Genomic DNA, 19,491 nt, shown 5'->3' with positions numbered 1-19,491 from the left:
TCACCTCTTCCTCCACGGGAGTCGAACCCTGGTCTCTCGTTTGCCAGACCAGTGCTCTACCCCCCCCCCCCCGCAAGCTATGGAAACAGAATATTTTTTCCTTGGAGCGTATATATTGGGGGGGGGGATTGCACAGCAAACGGAGGTATGGCATTTTACAGACGAACCGTTGATCCTAGAGCTATACCACCAATTAGAAGTAGTTTCAAAATAACGTGAAATACTCAAATATGTCATTCATGTTTCAAGGGGTTGTATAGTTATTAAAATAAAAAAATAAGTTTTTATCCCGTCCCAGTGTGCCCAAAATCTAATTAGAAAGTAGTTGGCCTGTCTTTCTTAATCGTGTCATCTAATTTCTAAGGCGTGTCATCCCGAAAAAGCTTCGAAAAATTTACCACTAATTTTACTCATTTAAATGTGCACAAAAATATCTGGCGGAATTATTATGGGTCACACAAAAAAAATTGTTGATTGAATCTTTTTTATACGTCGCTCGGTATACGGTTATACGACGTTTGGTTTCCCTCGCAATATGTTCCTATATTTATTATGTTCCTAATTTATTCGCCGCGAAACCCCGACGTTTACTAGACGTTTTCCCCTCGACTCGCACCCCGAATCTTCAAAAAATCCATCGAACGCGAACAATTTTTGTATGCAGTGAAAACGCGTTGCTGCAACAGCTCTTGCATATTGTCACCGCAATAGCCATAAATTTTAGGATGACTGCTGACATATACGAAAATAGCCAGTAAGCTAGCTGATGGTCATTCAGAGTGGCCTTAAGTGATTTGTTTATTGCTTGTTTCTGAGAATACGCAGACGCAGTAAGTCCAAAAGAAACGGGGTTCAATTGTTTTGCCGGCCATATGTCCTATCAGAATTTTTCTTCCCCCAATGTTTTCAGCGTTATCCTCAAAGGGTAAGAAAGTCCACACATGGTAAGCATTTGGAGGTTGCAGGTCTGTCGATAAGAGAGACACACAATAAGTTCTTACGATCGTTTCCTATGGGATTTTTTTCGTTGTGGTGCTTTGCTTGCTGGCTGTATCAAATTCACCGATTCATAATGTCGACAAAACGAAAGTGCTTTCTTTAGAAAAAACGAAATTTTGGAAGAATTAATAAGAATTTTAAATTAATGAAGAAAGTCGATCTTGCAAAACAATTGAATATCCCCGTGGGACAACTTTGAAAACCATTATAAAGAAGAGAAACAAAATCAAAGACCAAGCTGCTGGTTGCAAATCATCTACTGCCAAAAAATTTTGAAGTCCAAGACGGGAAATTTCCCTAAGTCGAGATTTTGTTGCAATTTTTTACCCAATGTCTTACCGCAAAGGTAATGTTCCATTAAATTTTATTTTTCTTATAAGAGTTGGAGATGCAATTAAACATATTGAGTTTTATAATATTTTGTAAACCTGTGTGTGTGGCGGGGGTCATTTTCTTTAAAAAGTCTCAGTTTAAAAGACTTAACACATTAATAGGATGTTTTGGCTCGGCCTCTTGAACGTCGTATAAACCAGTGGTTCTCAACCGGGGGCCATATGGCCCCTTAGCGGTACTGGAATACTTCAAGGGGGCCACGGAAGAAAATTTAGAAAGAGACCATGACAGGTGTATTGGAGGGCTGCAGAGAGCTGAGAAGGAAAATTAAAGTGTGAAGAAATAATGATTTTATAGTAGCATATTATACTATACACTTACAGAATCCAACAAAACCAGGGCCGTCTTAGGGCATGGGCCCATCCGGACCTCACCGCCTACATTTTGGAGTAGGTTCCCTAAGGATGGGGTTTTTCGCAGGCCCCCAGCTAGATTCTTCACAGACAGGGTTCTGTGAAAAAGCTAGCCTCTATATTAAATTTATAGTGTGAAAAACAAAATATGATGAAAACCATATCAGATCCCGGGCTGCAGCTCTGTCAGTCCCACTCTTGTGAGGGGTCATGCCCGGGGGTCTCGTGTCTATAAGTGACCCCACCTTATGATATTTTGTATAGTACAATAAATTTAGGAAATATGTAGGCTGTTTATTTCCGGCTAAATAAGGGACCACCATAGCATCACTTTGCCTAGGGGAACCCATGGTGTTGAGATGGTGCTGAATAGAGCTCGGATTAGCGGGGAGCTCAATAAATTCTAGGCCAGTGGTTTGGAGGCCAATTTTATTTGCAAAGTTTTCATTCAGCATAAATTCACTGAAAAATTTGGAAAATCAATTCAATGCGTATAAAGGATCTTGCTTCTAGATGAAGGTCGAATACTGGGTAAGACACGGATGGGGGAGGGGGGTAGAGGGGGGGGCACGAGAAAAAAAATGTGCTTCAAAGGGGACCACGGGCAAAAAAAAGTTAAGAAACGCTGATATAAACGAGGTTCCACTGTTACTAGAGAGTTTCTACGGGGGAAAAAAGTTCATCATATAGACATCATCAAGAAGCTCGAGAGGCGATAAGTAGCCAACTGTTGTGATTTTTAGTAATTTTTTGCGGCTTCAATAATTGAACACCGCCAGTATTTTTTTTTTAATGTTTATGGATGAGATGAATTAATTTTTTCATAATTTTTTGAGGTGGACACCTTCCGACCCTTTCCTTGTAAGTGCGATATTCGAATTCGAAAAACGGAGGTAATTTTGGAAAAAAAGGGTCTAAATGCGAAAAAATCGTTTTACTCGCATTTAATGCAGCTTTTTCTCCCAAATTTCCCCCATTTTCGAATTCAAATATCTCAGTGAATAGTGCAGTTATAAACATGGAATGTTTTTGTTGGGATCAGGAAAAACCGGGCAACAACTTCCTAATTGGATTTTGGGACACACGGTGACTGTATGAACGTTTTTATATTTTAATAACTATACAACCACTTGAAAAATGAATGGCAAATCAAAGTACTACACGTTATTTGAAAACGTTTTCTAATTGAAAGTATACCTCTAGAATCAACGGTTCACCAGTAAAATGCTATGCACCCTGTATATATACGTTGAATGGCTCCGTTCATGGACGGCGGCAGCAATCAACTAATAGCTCGTGAATTGCTGCCACCGTCCATGCGCGGAGCCATTCAACATATACAGGGTGATTAATAATTCCCTCCGGGGTTTCAGAATGCTATAGTGGGGAAGCTATGACGATTGCAGCTGAGGGAAACCTTGCTCTTGAATACAGAAACAATTCAAGGTTTTTATAACAGCAGTCGCTGGTAGATAGCAGTACGCATTTGACTAAAAGCAGTCAGTGAATTTAAATGGCGTTCACAGGTGAACGAAAAGCTTTCTGTATGTTAGAATTTGCTAAATTGCAGTCAGTCGTGTTGGTGCAGCGGAAATTTCGCACGAAATATCGAACAGCGGCACCCACTGACGTGACGCGAAACCTGTAAGTGATGTGCGGAAAACGTTTACGAGGAGCCCCACAAAATCAACCTATCGTGCGTTAGTGCCTTAATGCTGAACTGCCTCATCGTTGGATTGGACGAGCTTACGAAGATGACGTTCCTCTTCTGCCCTGGCCCCCACGCTCATCGGATTTAACACCCTGCAACTTCTTCTTGTGGGGCTATGTTAAAGATCGTACCCCGTTTGCAGTATGATTTAGCAGAACTGGATTATTGAATTGGTGTATGTGTGTGAGCAAGGGTTCACACATAGAACACCTGTAAGGTCTGTAAATAAACTTGATTTGTTTCTGTATTCAATGCAAGGCTCCCCTCCGCTGCACTCGCCATAGCTTCCCCATTATAGCATTCCACAGCCCCAGAGGGAATTATGAATCACCCTGTATATGTATATATGCTCCAAGGAAGAAACATTCAATCTGTTTCCATAGCTTAGGGTTAGAGCACTCATCCGGCAAACGAGAGATCGGGAAAGAGTCCGAGTGGAGGCAGAGGTGAATTTTCTTCCTGAAATCATCTCCTCCAAAATATAACCAATCTTTCGAGGAATCTTGTAATAATTGTGGTAGTTTCTTGGAAGAAAAATGTTTTCCCGAACTGGTTATGAGTGTAGCAGAAGCTAGTACTATTGTGGATTATATGGAGCCTACAAAAAAGCTTGGAAGAAGCCAACAAGAAAAAAAAAAAAAACCTTTTTATACAAATGATCTAATATCAAAACTTATAAATGATTGAAAAGAGGACTTCTTTTCTGTGCATATTTCTGTAAGTTGTTTTTAAACTTATAAAAGACTAATACAAAAATTATATAGGGTGTCCTGTAAGTGCTAGCACGGCCTTCATCTCATTAACCACCTGTCGTAGTGGTATGATTCCAGTTTAAAAAATGCTCAACAGACGTTCAAGATTACCCTGTACCAGATTTGAGAGTGAAACTACAGTGTGTAGAAAAATAAAAAATCTAAATTTTTATACGGTTCCCCTGTGCTCTGACTTCCAATTAAAAAGTTGTTGCTCTGTCTCTCCTGATGCCAACAAAAAAAATTTCCACGTTTTTAAGTGCAATATTTACAGAGATATTCGAATTCAAGAAACGGAGGAAATTCGGGGAAGAACAGCGTTAAATGCGAGCAAAAAGGTTTTTCCGCATTTAACGCTGTTCTTTCTGGAATTTACTGTGTTCCTCGAATTCGAATATCTCTGTGAATATTGCACTTAAAAACATGGAATTTTTATCAGCAAGAGTTTTAGAGTGACGGCTTAGCCTAATTTATTCATTCAATCATTTTTAACTCCCCTCCCCGGTAAGTGAATTAGATGTAGAAAGATCAACACCCGGAGCCTATTAATTTGTCCCGCGAGCTTTGCAGTCAACGGTATGGTCCTGGTCAGCAACTACAAAAATACAGAGCAGGTCTGCATGAAATTAGAATGCATTTCTTAAGTTAAATATTTATATATATTTGTTTCATATAAGATGATCCTAGTGGTCGTGTATCAAAGGGTCAGCTGAATTGAATTTGTTTGATAATAATTTCATCAAATCTCGGCTAATATATTAAAGTTTCTTTACAACCACGTTTCGGAAATATATCTACATATCTATAAATTTAAACTTCAGCAATTTCCGTTTGTACAATACTAGTGTGTATAACGGTTCATTTTACGTGTACTGTGCATATGTATTGTATTAAGATGAATCAAAAGATTTTTTTTTGTAGTCGTGAATTCAAAGAACATCACTGAACTGAGATGTCGGGCTTGCTTGATAATCTGTGAGTATTAATCGTCGAAGATTTGCCTTGTGACTGGGTTGAAGACCTTGGAATCCTACAGATTTGTCTTAAGCGGATCGTTGAGTTCCTTGTTACCCATGAGAGATTTTTCAAACGATCTGATTGCTGCACAGTGGTAAACGGCACCTTCATTTTTCCAATGTCCCAATTCGAACTCTCAAAGCATAAATTCCCGATCTTGGTGTTGCTTCACAATCATATTTGCAACTCTCAAATCTCACATGGAAATAAAGCAATACACAATCTATAAGCGAGACATCTCAACATAATACATACTCTCTCTTCAGTGGTTAACTTTCTGGTGGTGATTTGCTTCGATCACGTCATACACGCTGCAAACAGTAAAACCTGCCAGGCTGACCATCTAAATTGAACCGTAGGGACAAGAATACATCCTGCAAATTCACCAGGAAATCGTTGCACCATAGGTGGCGAACATACACGCGTTTTACCATGTAGCAAAAATTTCGACTGACCTCAATATGTACACGATTCACCATAGGCGAAAACAGGAGTACAGAGGGGGCGACCCCCCCCCCCGCGTTCCCCAAAAAATTTGTATTACTAGCATAGGTGGGTAGGTGGAGGTGGGAAATCCGCCACCCCCTTCCGATCGAAGAGCTTATATCCGCTTATGCGATTCACACACATAAACACAGGACCAGTTTCTACCTCTCCGGAATCTACCGAAGTGATCTGGTAGAAGTTAGAAAGATGCAAACATTTACAAAACATTGCCATTATTTGATGGATAATTATAAATTTTTTGGACAACTCGGATCCGATCATTCACATAATTTATAATAAAATAATTACAATTATTAAATAATATGAATTGATTAGTAATTAATGAGTACAGTGAAACTTTGAAATAACGATGCTCTGCGGACTAAGAAAAAATATCGTTGTAGAGGGATTTATCGTTATATCGCGTATTGTAGTAGTGAGCTTTCACTGTATTAAGTGGTGATAAAATTTAAGACAATTGACAAGAACTTTACAAAGCCATGCTCCCTTCTTCACCGATTGATGCTTGTAAGTGCATCAATCGGTGAAAGAGCATTTACCGAAATGGAAAAGTTTTTGCAAGCGTTTTTCGGACTATTACCATAAAACATTACGGAAATACCCATAAAGTCAATTATAGGCTGTCATAGTGGCAAGACACCTTTATATTCCTTCATACAATCATATCTTTTAAATATTCATTTATTTACATTGCACATTTTTATGAAAATTCTTCAACCAATTTATTTTTCGTATTAAAAATATACAAATTATAAATCCCTGTTAGGCAAACATCAAATAAAAAAATGTTAAATTCTCGCTAATATGCATATTAAAGTGTCTATGTTCATTTTAATGGACTATATTATAAAATATTTAGACATAAATACTATTTCCTACTGTTATATGCTGATAGAGCATAAGTGGAAATAATCATATTAATTTTAGTCAAAATATTTGTTTAAGGCAGAGGTGGCAAACCAGTGAGCACTTTTCAATTGGAGTAGAGAGAAGTAATTCTATCTACCCCATTTTTGAATCAAAAAGAAGCGATTACCCACACTGTCAGAGCAAATACTTAATTTTGCGTTTGCAGAAATGTCCCGTTTTTTTACCCGTAGTACGAAGATTTAACCATTCTAGACTCACATACATACCCAAGTATGTATGTGAGTCTAGACTCTAGAGTACATACATACAATTTTTCGATCAAGTTGATGTAAATTTGTGTGAAAATATTCATGGGACTATCCGTTTTAAGTGAGATGTTCTAATTTTTTGAAATAACTTTTGGGGTGTTCCAATTTTTTTAAACAACAAAGAGAAAAAGTAATTTGACACTAATAAACATTCAATCTACTTCATGCAAGTTTTTTTTTTGTGCCACAGATATGCTCAAGAACTTTTAGAAGATGAAAATACAAATTAAAACCATACCCTTAATTTGTGCTTTCCAGATTCAGCATTTCACGAACTGCTTTCGTAAACTTCTGGGGTGTTCTAATTTTTTGAAAACGACGTGTATATTTTGGCGCCACAACTCAAAATTTTGAACAAACAGAAAGCAAACTTGACGCCCCTTCTTGGTCAAGCACCCGTAGCACCAACCCCCTTCCCTGACCTAGTTAACACACTCTGCCCCCCAACAAATAAAAGGGTTATATTCTATAACATCTATAACGGTAATCACTGGAGAAAAAGTTTGTTTTTTTTCTCTTAAAGTAACTATTTTTTCTGACATATGGCACTATTGTACTCATGAACGACATATAAAGTACCGTAATTTCGTGCGTACAGCTCGCGCTGTTGCTATTGCTTCTAGGAGAAAAAAATACCCACTGAAAAAAAAAAAATTCGGTATATATATATACACGACCCGTTTTTACGGTTGTGTATTATTTCTTCCCAATTTTTTTGGGGAAGAAAAACGGTATAAAATATACAAATAAATATATATATCACAGTATAAAGTATGCTGTTCTTCAGGGAGGTAAGCGCAGATGGGTGAAAACCGAAATAAATACCGTAAGACCTATACCATTTCTTCCACTCATTTCGGTAGTCTGGTTTACGGTTACAAAAGATGAAAATTACAAATTAAATACATTTTTGGACTGAAATTTTTCGTTGTTTCGGAATTTTAAAAAAAGTTTTGTTCCTTGTGTTGCCCGCAGAGCATAAAAAACAATTTTATCTTGAATAGACCACAGTAAATTAAGATATAAAATATGCTGTTCTAAGGACTTGAAAATCTAACGAACTTTTTGACTGGGAAGGAAATGTTCAGTATTTTGTAACAATTATTAAACTCTAAAACTAGTCTGATACACATGTATATCTCTTATTAGCTATACAATATTACTGTAAATCCCCGATTACTTTTTGGATCCGCAAGACCTTATAAAAATAAAGTTTTCTATTGCAAGAGCAGTAGTAAGAGGATCTCATGTCAGGCAGGCCTTAGAAAACTACATATCCTCTATTCAAAAAGAAACTTTACAGATTTATACGTAATTAATGTATTAACTTATTACCATTCGTCATGTTATCAGTCTCTTTTCCCTCATTTCATCTTTGTTATAAAGCGGATGCGAGACACTAAATTTTGATTTCTCATATTGCTGAGCAATAGTTTGCGTAAAAATATTTCTTCTTGAAGCCCTCATAAAACAAAACATCATCTATTTATTGTATTGGGGTATTCTCAGAAGATCTGAATGTAAAGCAGTTGAAGTAGTTGAGATTATCATAAAAAACAGCGAAAGATTTTTACCCGCAACGAGAGTTTGGCTGATGTGGGGAGGAGACATGATGGCAAAGAAGTAGCGAGGAACTGATGAGAAGTCTCATAATTTCACCACCGCTACTTTCATTTTTCAAGCAACGTACAAATCTCGCAGCATGAAGTGAAAAGAAAAAAAAAACTCAACGTCCTTGATGTCTAACGAAGCTTTCAAATCAATCGGATTATCCGCGAATGAGCTAAAGTTCTACAAGCGGAGGGCGAGAAAAGAGTGAGAGGGTGAGATAACCATCTCAAAGGGCACAAGTAATAAGGTCTAGCACTCCCCAACCCGTCTTTTGACGGTTAACGACAGGGCACCTAAGCCTAAACCACTTACTGGTAACAAAGAGCGATATAAAGACATTAGATTTATAAGTATACCTGAGCAGAAAACACATAATATACATTTTTAATCAATCACTGCCAGTTTCGCGTTATGTATTTACATTAAAAATATACACCCGCACACTTGGTATTTAAAGTTTTTCCTAATGAGATGTCTCGAAATAGTACGAATCGAGTTGGAGAATTCGGTTTGCAACGTGTGAGGTAGCTGAAATGTTTGAGACATAGTAAACATTGGGAAACACATCGGGTAAGTTGGAGTAATTAGGATTTCCAAGGACATACGAAACCTGCTATGATGTATGCCCATTCACAGTAACTATGAAAGAGCCCGCGCGTCCGCTGAATCACAAAATAATATACCCATGTTATTCGGTATCACAACGTGGTTTTTTTTCGTACCCGAATACAAAATTTATCTATTGCCATGAGGCAATTCACTACCGTTTAACTCCCCGAAAAAATGGTTCTCAAAATTTCAGTACCTATGCCTCTCTTTTCTAATCAGTAGTAAGCAAACATAATGTAAGAATACATGCATTTTTATAGAATGTTGTAGGACTGCCAATTAGGCTGTGAACCCCCCCCCCCCCCCACGAACTTTTATAAGAATTTGAATTCAAATATCTCAGTGGTGGAAACGTAGAAATTTTTTTGGGCATCGGGAGAGACAGGGTAACAACTTTTTCATTGGGTTTTGAGCACAGGGTGTCCGTATAAAAAGTTTTTACTTTAATAACTAGACAACCCCTTGAAATATGAATGAATGATGCATCTGAGTTCTACACATTATTTGGATATACTTTTTCTAATTGGAAGTACGCCTCTAGGATCAACGGTTCACCAGTAAAATGCGTGCGTGCTGCTAGCTATGCACTCTCTACAGAGGGATTTCGATTTCTAAATACTACAAATAAATAGATACACAAAATACTGCGAGTACTTGAGCACACACCCACTGCAACGCAGACTCTGACGCCACTACTGGAATCACATTGTCTAGCTAAGGGTCCTGCATCAAACAAGACTAAAATCATAAGCTTTCACTAGTTTTGAAAAAAGTTGTCTTTCTTAAATTCTGAATTTTATTCTGTAATCATTTCTCTCATTGTTTTGGTTAATTGCTTGTTTTAATAGTTAATTTTTAATCATTTTGGATTCAATTTTGAATTTTAGAATTACCGAATTATCACTTTCAAGAAGTCAAAATTATCATTAGTTCAAATCATCATTAGTTACTTTTGGAGTTATTTCTTAAATTAATTTTAAATTTTCATTAACTTTTTTGTAGCACAATTGTATTTTTCAGCACCCCTGTAAACGTGAATGCCACGTGGGAGCAGATGCGTTACCTGGTGACGTCTAATTTCATTATATTGTCACTGGCTAATCCCCACTCCTATTTAATACATGGAATGATACCGCCCTCATGGCAAGAAAAAATATTCACAAATATATACCATAAACTAGGGTTACTTGAATCCAAGACAAAAAAATGTTTTAAATCATTCCTGGGTCTGCTGTTATGCAAATATAGAGATGATTCCACATCTCTTCAACAGATAGCATAACTAGCTAGTGTCTGAGGTGCTAAACTACGTTCCTGCTCTTTCCGCCTTTTCTTAGTTCACGTTATGTAGCTTTGTGAAAAAACACGAACTTTTGTGACCTGATAACTTTCATCTTCCCTTTTTTACACACTGCAGTCACACGCAAGAAAAATTTACATTTCATTTATAGTCCTTAAGAAAATTTTAGCTAGATAGAGAAACAATTAACATAGTAAAATTTATAATTAATGAATGTTGTAAGCTTTATTTAGGTGGCAAGAAAACGACAATAACGTAAATTGAAATTCATTAAGAGCTGGAGACCCTGTAAATTATCATTGATATGAGCATCGCATTTTAAACGAATTTTTTTAAGGCTGGCAATAACGTTGATGCTGGAAGTTGGGTTATTTTGTTTTTTGATCCCTCTGAAGGAAACCCCGATATCCCTATCTTATATCCATGCTAAATTCAATTAATTTTACGCAATTTCGTCTTACGCGATTATTTTGTGTAACCAATTAATCACGTAAAGCAGCAGGGACATCTGCATTGTATACAAAAAAAATTTAGAACTGTGATTTCAATTGCCTAATTAAGCAGATGTTTCTTAAACCGACTGAACCCTCATCCCATTTTAACACAATAAGAGAATGTACTTCGACCGTACTTTCCATTGACCGTAAAACACACACTAAGACTGTTGAATAAAGAGCCAACCAGAAGTGTTATCCTACAGCTTTGAATTTTAACCCTCTAAGCGGTACTGACGAGATATCTTGGAAACACTTTTCCCTATACCCATCCATATCTTCGTACCTGCTGAAAATTGGAAGAAAGCCTACTTCATTAAAAAAGATATGACATTTTATACGGGGCTTAGTGATTACTATAGTGCCGGGAAAGGGGTTAAAGGTGAGTATTAGAATAAATGATAACGAGGAAAAAACCATGATGGGAAACACTACCCTGTTAGATATATGGGAATGCACACTATACAGGGGGATTTTCCATTTTAGAGGCGGTCATTGAGGGCCTGTTGCACCAAGCAAATGCACAGCAGAATGGTTTAGTTTTGACTTTATTTTAAAATTTATGCAATAACATTTTAGAAATTTAATCATTCAGGGAATGCCCGTAGGTGGCTTTTTCTGCATATCAATTCACTTCAAAATGATCGATGAATCACAAATTACCATTCTGTAATTTTATTTTTAAATAAGTCCAAAAAATAGTTTTGTCTTGTACGCAGTTGCGTTTGATCGAGTGCAAAAAAAAAAGAGTGCGTCTTTTTATGCCGATGCATTTAATACAGCGACAGTTATCTCATACTATGAACTTAACTACCGTCCATAATAGATGTGAGAAATGATATCATAAAGTTGAATGGATTTTGGAAAATTTTCCCACGTCCAAGATTTCCATCAGACGTCAAAAAATACGAACATTCTTTACAAGCAAGAATTTTTATTTTATAATTTTAAATTTACCATGTTTAAGCACGTTTTTATCATAGTAATTTACAATCTTTCTCTTTACCGTGTTTTCAATTTAAAATTTACTAATAGTTTCTACGGACCAGAAGACAAGAAAATAACATTTTTACTGAAGTAAAATAACTGATTATACAGGGTTCATAGGAAAGGCCATTTATCCTGGAATAACTTGTGAACCGTTAATCTGAGAAGCATACTTTCAATTAGAAAAAACATTCAAATAACGTGTAAACTTCAGATACGCCATTCATATTGAAAAGAGTTTTATAGTTATTGAAATAAAAAACCCAATAAAGTTATTTCGTCACCCTGCCTTAAAAAACCTAATTACAAAGTTGTTTTAAAGTTGTACTTCAGGGCCCCAAAATAAATCCATGTTTTTAAGTGCAACAATATTCGCTTAGATATTTGAATTCAAAAATCGCTGAAAATGAAAGAACCGCACAAACTAACGAACAAACCCATTCCATGCCACATGTGCTGTGCTTTCCCCCATTTTTAGCGATTATCGAATTCAAATCTCAGCGAATATTGCACTTAAAACAAGGAATTATTTTTGTTGGGCTCAGGGGAAGACAAGGCAACAATTTTCTAATTAGGTTTCTTAGGACAGGCTGACCTAATGAAAAGTTAATTTATTTTATTTTAATAACTATACAACACAGAGTCTCTTTTCAATACAAATGACGTATCTCTCTGAGGTCTACAGTTATTTAGATACTTTTCCCCAGTTGGAAGTATGCTTCTAGGATCAAGGGTTCGCAAAGTTTTTCCAAGATAAAGGGACTTTCCTACGCACTCTGTAGATTGATTGTAGCTTATTAGCGACACAATACATTTGAAGGGTTGAAATGTATGTACTATATAATAAAATGCTTTAGTTTACCTTTGGCGGCTAATGTGTCAGAAGGATCATATTTTAACTTGGTGAGCGCGGTTCGAACCAAATTGGAGAAGAGGGAATCGCCAGGGATGATAGCAAATTCTTCGCAGACCACAGACACAGTAGCTGCTTGTGGACCCGTGGTTGCTCCTTGAGGCGAATCGGGTTGCCCTTGCGGGATAACCTGCTCTATCACACAATGCACGGGTATCCATCGACCTGTAAAACAAAATTTCAGTTATTCCCATCATCCTAGTTAATGGGAAAATAAAATCATGTGACATAGTGACGCAAGATTCACGGATAACACTGGACAACAATGAAATCGTATTCGGCACGAAACTATATTATTCTGAATGATTTTTATCTGCTCAATGCGAATATAACTATGAAAATTTTTTATTGGCTCTTGTTTTGGAAATACCATATTACTTATTACAAAAGCGCTATAGCGCCCCGTATTTTCTAGTGAAATATAATACGAAATGAAGCACAAAATTTTTCATCACATCGAAATCTCCTAAAACAAATTTGTACTGAAAAATTATTTCACCTTCTGTAGTAAATTTAGTGTGTGAGGGTTTAAAACTGGAAAGGCTGGAAAATAATCATTTAACTAGTAAAGGAATGACATAAGTGAAGTGTGTTTGTTTACTACAGTAGAACCTCTCGATAACGGACACCCATGGGACCAAAACTTTTGTCCGCTAACGGGGAATGTCCGCTATTGGGGAGATACGATATACCGTAGAACCTCGTTTGGCTTCGGTCGTAATTGGTTTCTATACGTTAGTGTGTGTAAAAGTGATACACCGGTGGTTATGCATAATCATCAATCGTCTCGATATTCTCTCTATGCTTATTGTACTTTTTAAACGTATCAATTGTGTTAGAAGTCACGACCCCCTGCGACACCACAACCTGGAATTGACCCTTACTAAACGATACTGGTGTCCTCTTGCTGAAGCAGTCGATTGCCGGTGTATAAATGACTAATGTCTATCCTATCCATCCCGTTGAAAATTTTAAACACTTCGATCACATCCCCACTACACCTACATTCCTCTGATGTAACTATATTTCAAGGGAAAGAGCGGGGGCCATGTTTGGTGTTATGATGTAACTATATTCAAGAAATCAAGTCTTTCTTCATAGCTCAAGCCTTTCGAATGTATACAGCCGGTGAATCCACTAGTGCATAACTGAACTATATATATTTAAGTGAACTTTGTAATTTCTCCGGACTTGATCTCATCATTAGGACTATAATATCCATATCTAAATATGTCTCTAACTGGCAATGAGAAGTCCCCCCCAGCTCCTTCAGTCTTGTGATATTGACCAGCAATTGGTCAGTATCGATAATTCCCACTTACACATTTATAGTTCATTGGACCTGAATTTGTACACGTGTATCCTGTTTTTCATGTTCTATTTCCAGATTCGAACCTATGAAAAAAGCCTTCCATCAGAAGACAAGATGAGAGAAGTTTGTGTTGCAGATTGGCTGATGGTTAGGGACAGAGTACGGTGATGAAGGCGAATGGCTCGGGATGTTTTCATTGGTCTCTTGCGGGCGATCCACCCGGGCTCCTTGGCGGCCGGCTGGGGTTTTCGGGGACTTTGGGGGTGTGATTGCCGCGAGTCGGAGGCGATGAGGGCCTCGGCGGGGTTGGGTCCTGTGACTTACGGGCCGGGGATGCCTGCCGGGCCCGGACATCAAGAGAGTTTTTCCAGCATGGCCCAGCCGCTAGGTAATCTGCTTCAGAGCTGGGCCATGTTTGGTGTTAGTGTTTGTAGTCCTTTGCGTGGGTCGGAGGTCGGCCCGTGGTCTTGGTGGCTAGTGGGGCTTTTTCTTTTTCCAGCATGGCCCAGCCGCAAGGTAGCCTGCTTATATCCCACAAGGGACAGAGCGGGGGCCATGTTTGGTGTTTGCATAGCTCAAGCCTTGGTTGAAGGGGTGCTCTTGTTGGCACACAAGTCCATGTTCCTTTGTAGGTATGGTCTCCAAAACATCACGGCATACTCCAGTCCAGGACGAACAAAGCCTCGGAAAAGCGGAAGAATGACTTTAGAACATAGTTTCCCAAACTTTTTGTTCCATCGCCCTCTTCTTCAAAGAAATTTTTCTCTCATCGCCCCCCCCCCAACACAAGCGAACCCATAGGATCCTATGTTATACCCGTGGCTTCTATCGCCCCCTTGGACCTTTCCATCGCCCACCGGGGGGCGATATTGCCCACTTTGGGAAACACTGCTTTAGAAGAACGTGAAAAGACCTTTTTAATTAAGAATGAAACCACACACACAAGCATTCTATTCACTTTTTTGACCACCGCTGAACAATGTTCAGAAAACCTACGCCGCTCGTCAGTGAGAATTTTCAAATCGATGACCCTTGTTACATCCGGAATAGTAATACTATTCAACTGCGAAATTACCAAGAAAATGCTCGACATGGGTGTCGGAAGCGTTTTAGACCAGTGAGTACTCAACTTGAGCTTTCATGCGGGAAATTCTGATTTGTGAATTAATTATGGGGTTTCTCTACCCCAATTCAACAAAACACTGTCGACACCACTGTTACCTCAAACAGAACTACCAGAGGCAAAACGAAGAAGAATGAATACGCTGAAGAATGAATTGTTATAAGTATCCTATTTCCATGTACTCATATTCGCGTTGTGCTCCTAGATAATGTACCGGTTTTTTTCTATATACGTCTGTTTTATATATAATCATATTGCTTAAAAAAATCATTTTTTTCTATGGTGGATTTCTATATGTTTGTACAGTCACTATATATGAATTAAATATGCAATTACAAAGAGAACCGTAACTTCTAACCTAACAGCATGCTTGCACGGAATGCAAGAGCCCGAGTTCGAGTCCCAGCGGAGACCAAATGACTTTTGTTTCCGAGTTCACCTTGGCATAAAATGCAGAAAATATCTGTTTCCTTGAAAACTATAACTTTCCAACTTTTTCTTTATTTTTACATTAATGTTCAGCACATAAAGTTACATATGAAATAACTATTTCAGTTGTGAAAACAGAAACTTTTCCAAAAAAAAAACTTATTGTCCAGTCATTTGATAAAAACCATGTAAATAATAAAGAGATTAAAAAAACCCCCAAAAACAAACAAAATTATGTAATACACAAAAAAAAAAAAAAAACGAATTCGTAATAGCAGTTCCAGACATACACACTAAATGTGCAAAAATCTTGGAAGTTAAAAATATCAAGTTAAACAACTCGAACAAAAATTAAATGAACAAGATTGTCATTGTAATGACTTTTCTAATAATCAGTTGAAAGAACGTGATTATACTTCGATTTCATGTAAATTCGCTCAAAATATATGTGTGGCGTAGGTGAAGGGCACCATATCACAAAAGCGAAATTTAACAGGTGAGCAGTTGGTGTTTTTTTTTTTTTTTTTTGTTTATTGTGACATGCCTTTGATAAAGTGAATATCTGTAATTTACTGAAATAGGACTTACCATCCTATTCTTCTGTGTGGTGTAACGAAAGTACAGCAAATTAATAGCGTTATTCCAGTATCGAAAAGAAAATGGACATAGTACCCTTTACCTCCTGCATAACGATATATGGGGGATCTAAAGCAGTGTTTCCCAATGTGGGAAATATCGGCGCAGGTGGGAGATGGGTTGGTCCGGGGTGGGGGGAACCGAAGCTACGGATTTATCATAGGATCTTATGGGTTCACTTGAGTTGGGGGGGGGGGGAAATATGAGAAAAAAATTTTGAAGGGGCGATGGAAATGAAAAGTTTGGGAAACTGATCTAAAGCGCACGTGAGGGGTATAACCTCTTCGCTCCATAGGAACACACGTGCCTTCATTTTTAACAAGTTTTAATGATTATTTTTTCAAGTTTTGAGGTATGCGTAAGGGTACCTAACACAAATGGTCCTGGTAAAGATATTGACCTAAAGTAATTAATCAATTTTTTGAATTTTTTTTTACTTTTTAAAAGGACAATGACATACAATAAACACAAATCAATCGAAATATATATTTTTTTCAATGGTTAGTTTTGGTTCAGGTTTGAAGAGGTTAAGTGCAATGTTAAGTCTATGTGTTTTATACCCCTTGTGCTCTAAACTTCTGATATAATATATCAGGGTTTCCCAAAGTGGGCAAACTGGAACGTACTGCGAATACAATATAGGATCCTATGGGATCTCTCAAGAAGGGGGAAGCAATGAATAAAAACAGTGAAACTATGAACTATATGTGATAATAGTATGCATTAGTTTAAAAAAAATCCGTTACCTTTCTTCTAAAAGTTTACTATGGATAAATTACGATCCTAACACTATCACAGTAAAAGCTCGAGAGTTTTCAACTACCTCCTAGATTGACAGTCATACAATTATGTTATAAAGCCCTTTTTAAATACGAGAGGTATAATATATGAAATTATAAAAGCTTTTTCAGCAATAATTGAGTAATAACAGCCTAAAAGGTTATTTACTACTAGAACAGTGTTGCGCGATAAATATAACAATATCAATAAATCAGGTGAAAATGCCATAATCTCAATGAATAAAGCGGCGGGAAATGGCGGCGTGCCTTTTCAAAAGGTAATGAACATGCCATCATTTACTAATGTTTCTTATATACTACCTGTATATACATATTACAGCTGTTTTTTCCCCTTAAACGCTTAACCCTTGAGGAATATGAGCAAGATTTTTTTTTTTTCATCAATCTATTGGTTGAGGCAGCGGGAAGAACCGGTTCGTCAGATCTGGGAAAATATTTCGGAAGTCTGGGCAGATGTCTGCCCTTTTCCTAGAAAGTCACCCACCGTCGCGATACGCTTGCCTTGTTTTTTCAAAAGAACTCAGTGTTGACTTTCGCTTCGTATCGTTAGGAAATCACAGACTAACATTACACATGCATTTAACTACACTGCATTTTAATTGATTTTGCTGATATAAGAGCGGGATATACTGAAGGTGGTCACGTAGAGAAAAAAAAATAAACAGATACATAGACATTTTCGATGAATATGAGAAATTAAAGACGAGAGGATTGCAAATGTCATTCGCGTCTATTCTATTTTGACAAAGCTCGTTATTATCGCGTTTATTCGAGGGTTATTTGAATACCGGCCGCTCACTAGCTGATGATTAGCTCGGTGTAATTTATTTATAGCTATTCGAAAATGCGTGACGCGCGAGAAAAGTATGATCGGTGTGGATGCCGAAATATGCTCGAACTTTAAACATTCGTCCACTCCAAAGCATTTATCTAAAGTTTCTCCACAACATTATCTTAACCCCTTAAGTGCTCAATTTTTTTTTCGAACTGATAATTTTTTTCATGGTTAATGACACGTATTGAAAGCCAGAAAAATCATTTAAAAAATTTATTTCGAATTGCACTGCTTATACAGGGCCTTATCGAAGACGGGCAAAGCCTCAAAAATTGCATATAAAATAAATGTATTGAAGTAATATTACTTTCCCAATATATATAAATGCTTTCTTTATGATTCAAACTATAGTGAGAAAAAAATTTCTACTGCAAACTTAAAATTTTTTACTTGGTTTTTTTTTACCTTGAACAAATTAGCGAAAAATCACAGCCACACATGCTCTGCAACAAACAGAGCAGTCGTTAATTGGAACATCTGACAGCAAATTCAAAATGGAAAGAATATTACTTCACCTTATGTGCAAAGGCGATTCTAAATTTTCATCTTCAAACTGGCAGCAGTAATGAACGTTTAAAGAACCCTTTGCCTATATGCAAAGCTACGCATTCAAGAGTTAACACGCTGTTAATGCTTGACGGTATGCTGTGAAACGAACCGATCCTTAGTTCTGACACTTTCGGTGTAAAACCTCGAGATATACAGATATATATATATATATCACATAGATCTTGTCCCCCGTTATTTTATTTTGAATTAATAAAAATTATACTATACTATATACTAAGATCAGGCTATAAAGCGAGAGTAAACTATGTCTCCGATCGTATTTACAGTCCTCTGCGCTTCCACATGAAAAACGCTAAGCCACGTCTCCCATCATCAACGTATGACAAATTTAAAACGTCTTTTCCGTCGAAAAAAAGTTGATATAACTTGGAAGTTCACTGATATATTCATTGAGACTTTCAGAATTGATGGTAAAGTTTATTTAACGAGTCAGGGCCGTATTCACCGACATGGTTTAAACTGTAGTCACAATTTTTGGATAAGAGATCACATAGATTGGTAAAAAACCTAAACTTAACCAATCCGTGTCGATCTCTTATCAAAAAATTGTGACTGTAGTTTACACCATGTCGGTGAAAACCGCCCTCAATAAACTTAGTATAGTGAATCATTCGGCATTATACCATGCTCTTTTCTCATCACTCTTGTTTTTCGTTTCGTATCTTTCACCTTTTGAAAGCTAATATTCTATAAAACAAAAAATATCAACCCTACCTTGAAAAAAAAATATTTCCTTCTCTTCTTTCATCATGACTGTGTTTTCTTATCGGAATCTGTGAAATGGTAGAACGAGCTAGGTTCTACTTAAATAAAAACTTTCATGATAGAGTAAGATCCGGGGAGAAAAATACATAGCTCGAGCACATATGTTTTTTTTAAATCAACTATTTTAATATCTTCAAGTAAAGAATTGCTTTTTTGCTACATCTTACATGTTGACTAACAGTCCTGTGCCAATCAAT

The 19,491-nt window shown here is 37.1% G+C and overlaps 1 protein-coding gene across 3 annotated transcripts in view; it reads right to left on the bottom strand.

Moving 5' to 3' along the window:
- The window catches only part of dve (SATB1_N and homeodomain domain-containing protein dve), a 147,781-nt gene that overhangs the window by 32,963 nt on the left and 95,327 nt on the right, over nucleotides 1–19,491 (bottom strand). For all 3 annotated transcript variants that reach the window (XM_089253584.1, XM_089253583.1, XM_089253586.1), the window contains one exon: nucleotides 12,774–12,989. In XM_089253584.1, coding sequence (XP_089109710.1) covers nucleotides 12,774–12,989 — 216 coding nt within the window. The remainder of the gene's footprint in view (nucleotides 1–12,773; nucleotides 12,990–19,491) is intronic.

Source organism: Pholcus phalangioides, unplaced genomic scaffold (assembly GCF_987345545.1).
Source record: "Pholcus phalangioides strain wild (caught in Gottingen) unplaced genomic scaffold, Ppha-v1.0 ptg000039l_1, whole genome shotgun sequence".
NCBI classification, from domain to species: domain Eukaryota; kingdom Metazoa; phylum Arthropoda; class Arachnida; order Araneae; family Pholcidae; genus Pholcus; species Pholcus phalangioides.
Note: the sequence above shows the minus strand (reverse complement) of the source record. Positions and strands in the feature narration are given on the sequence as shown.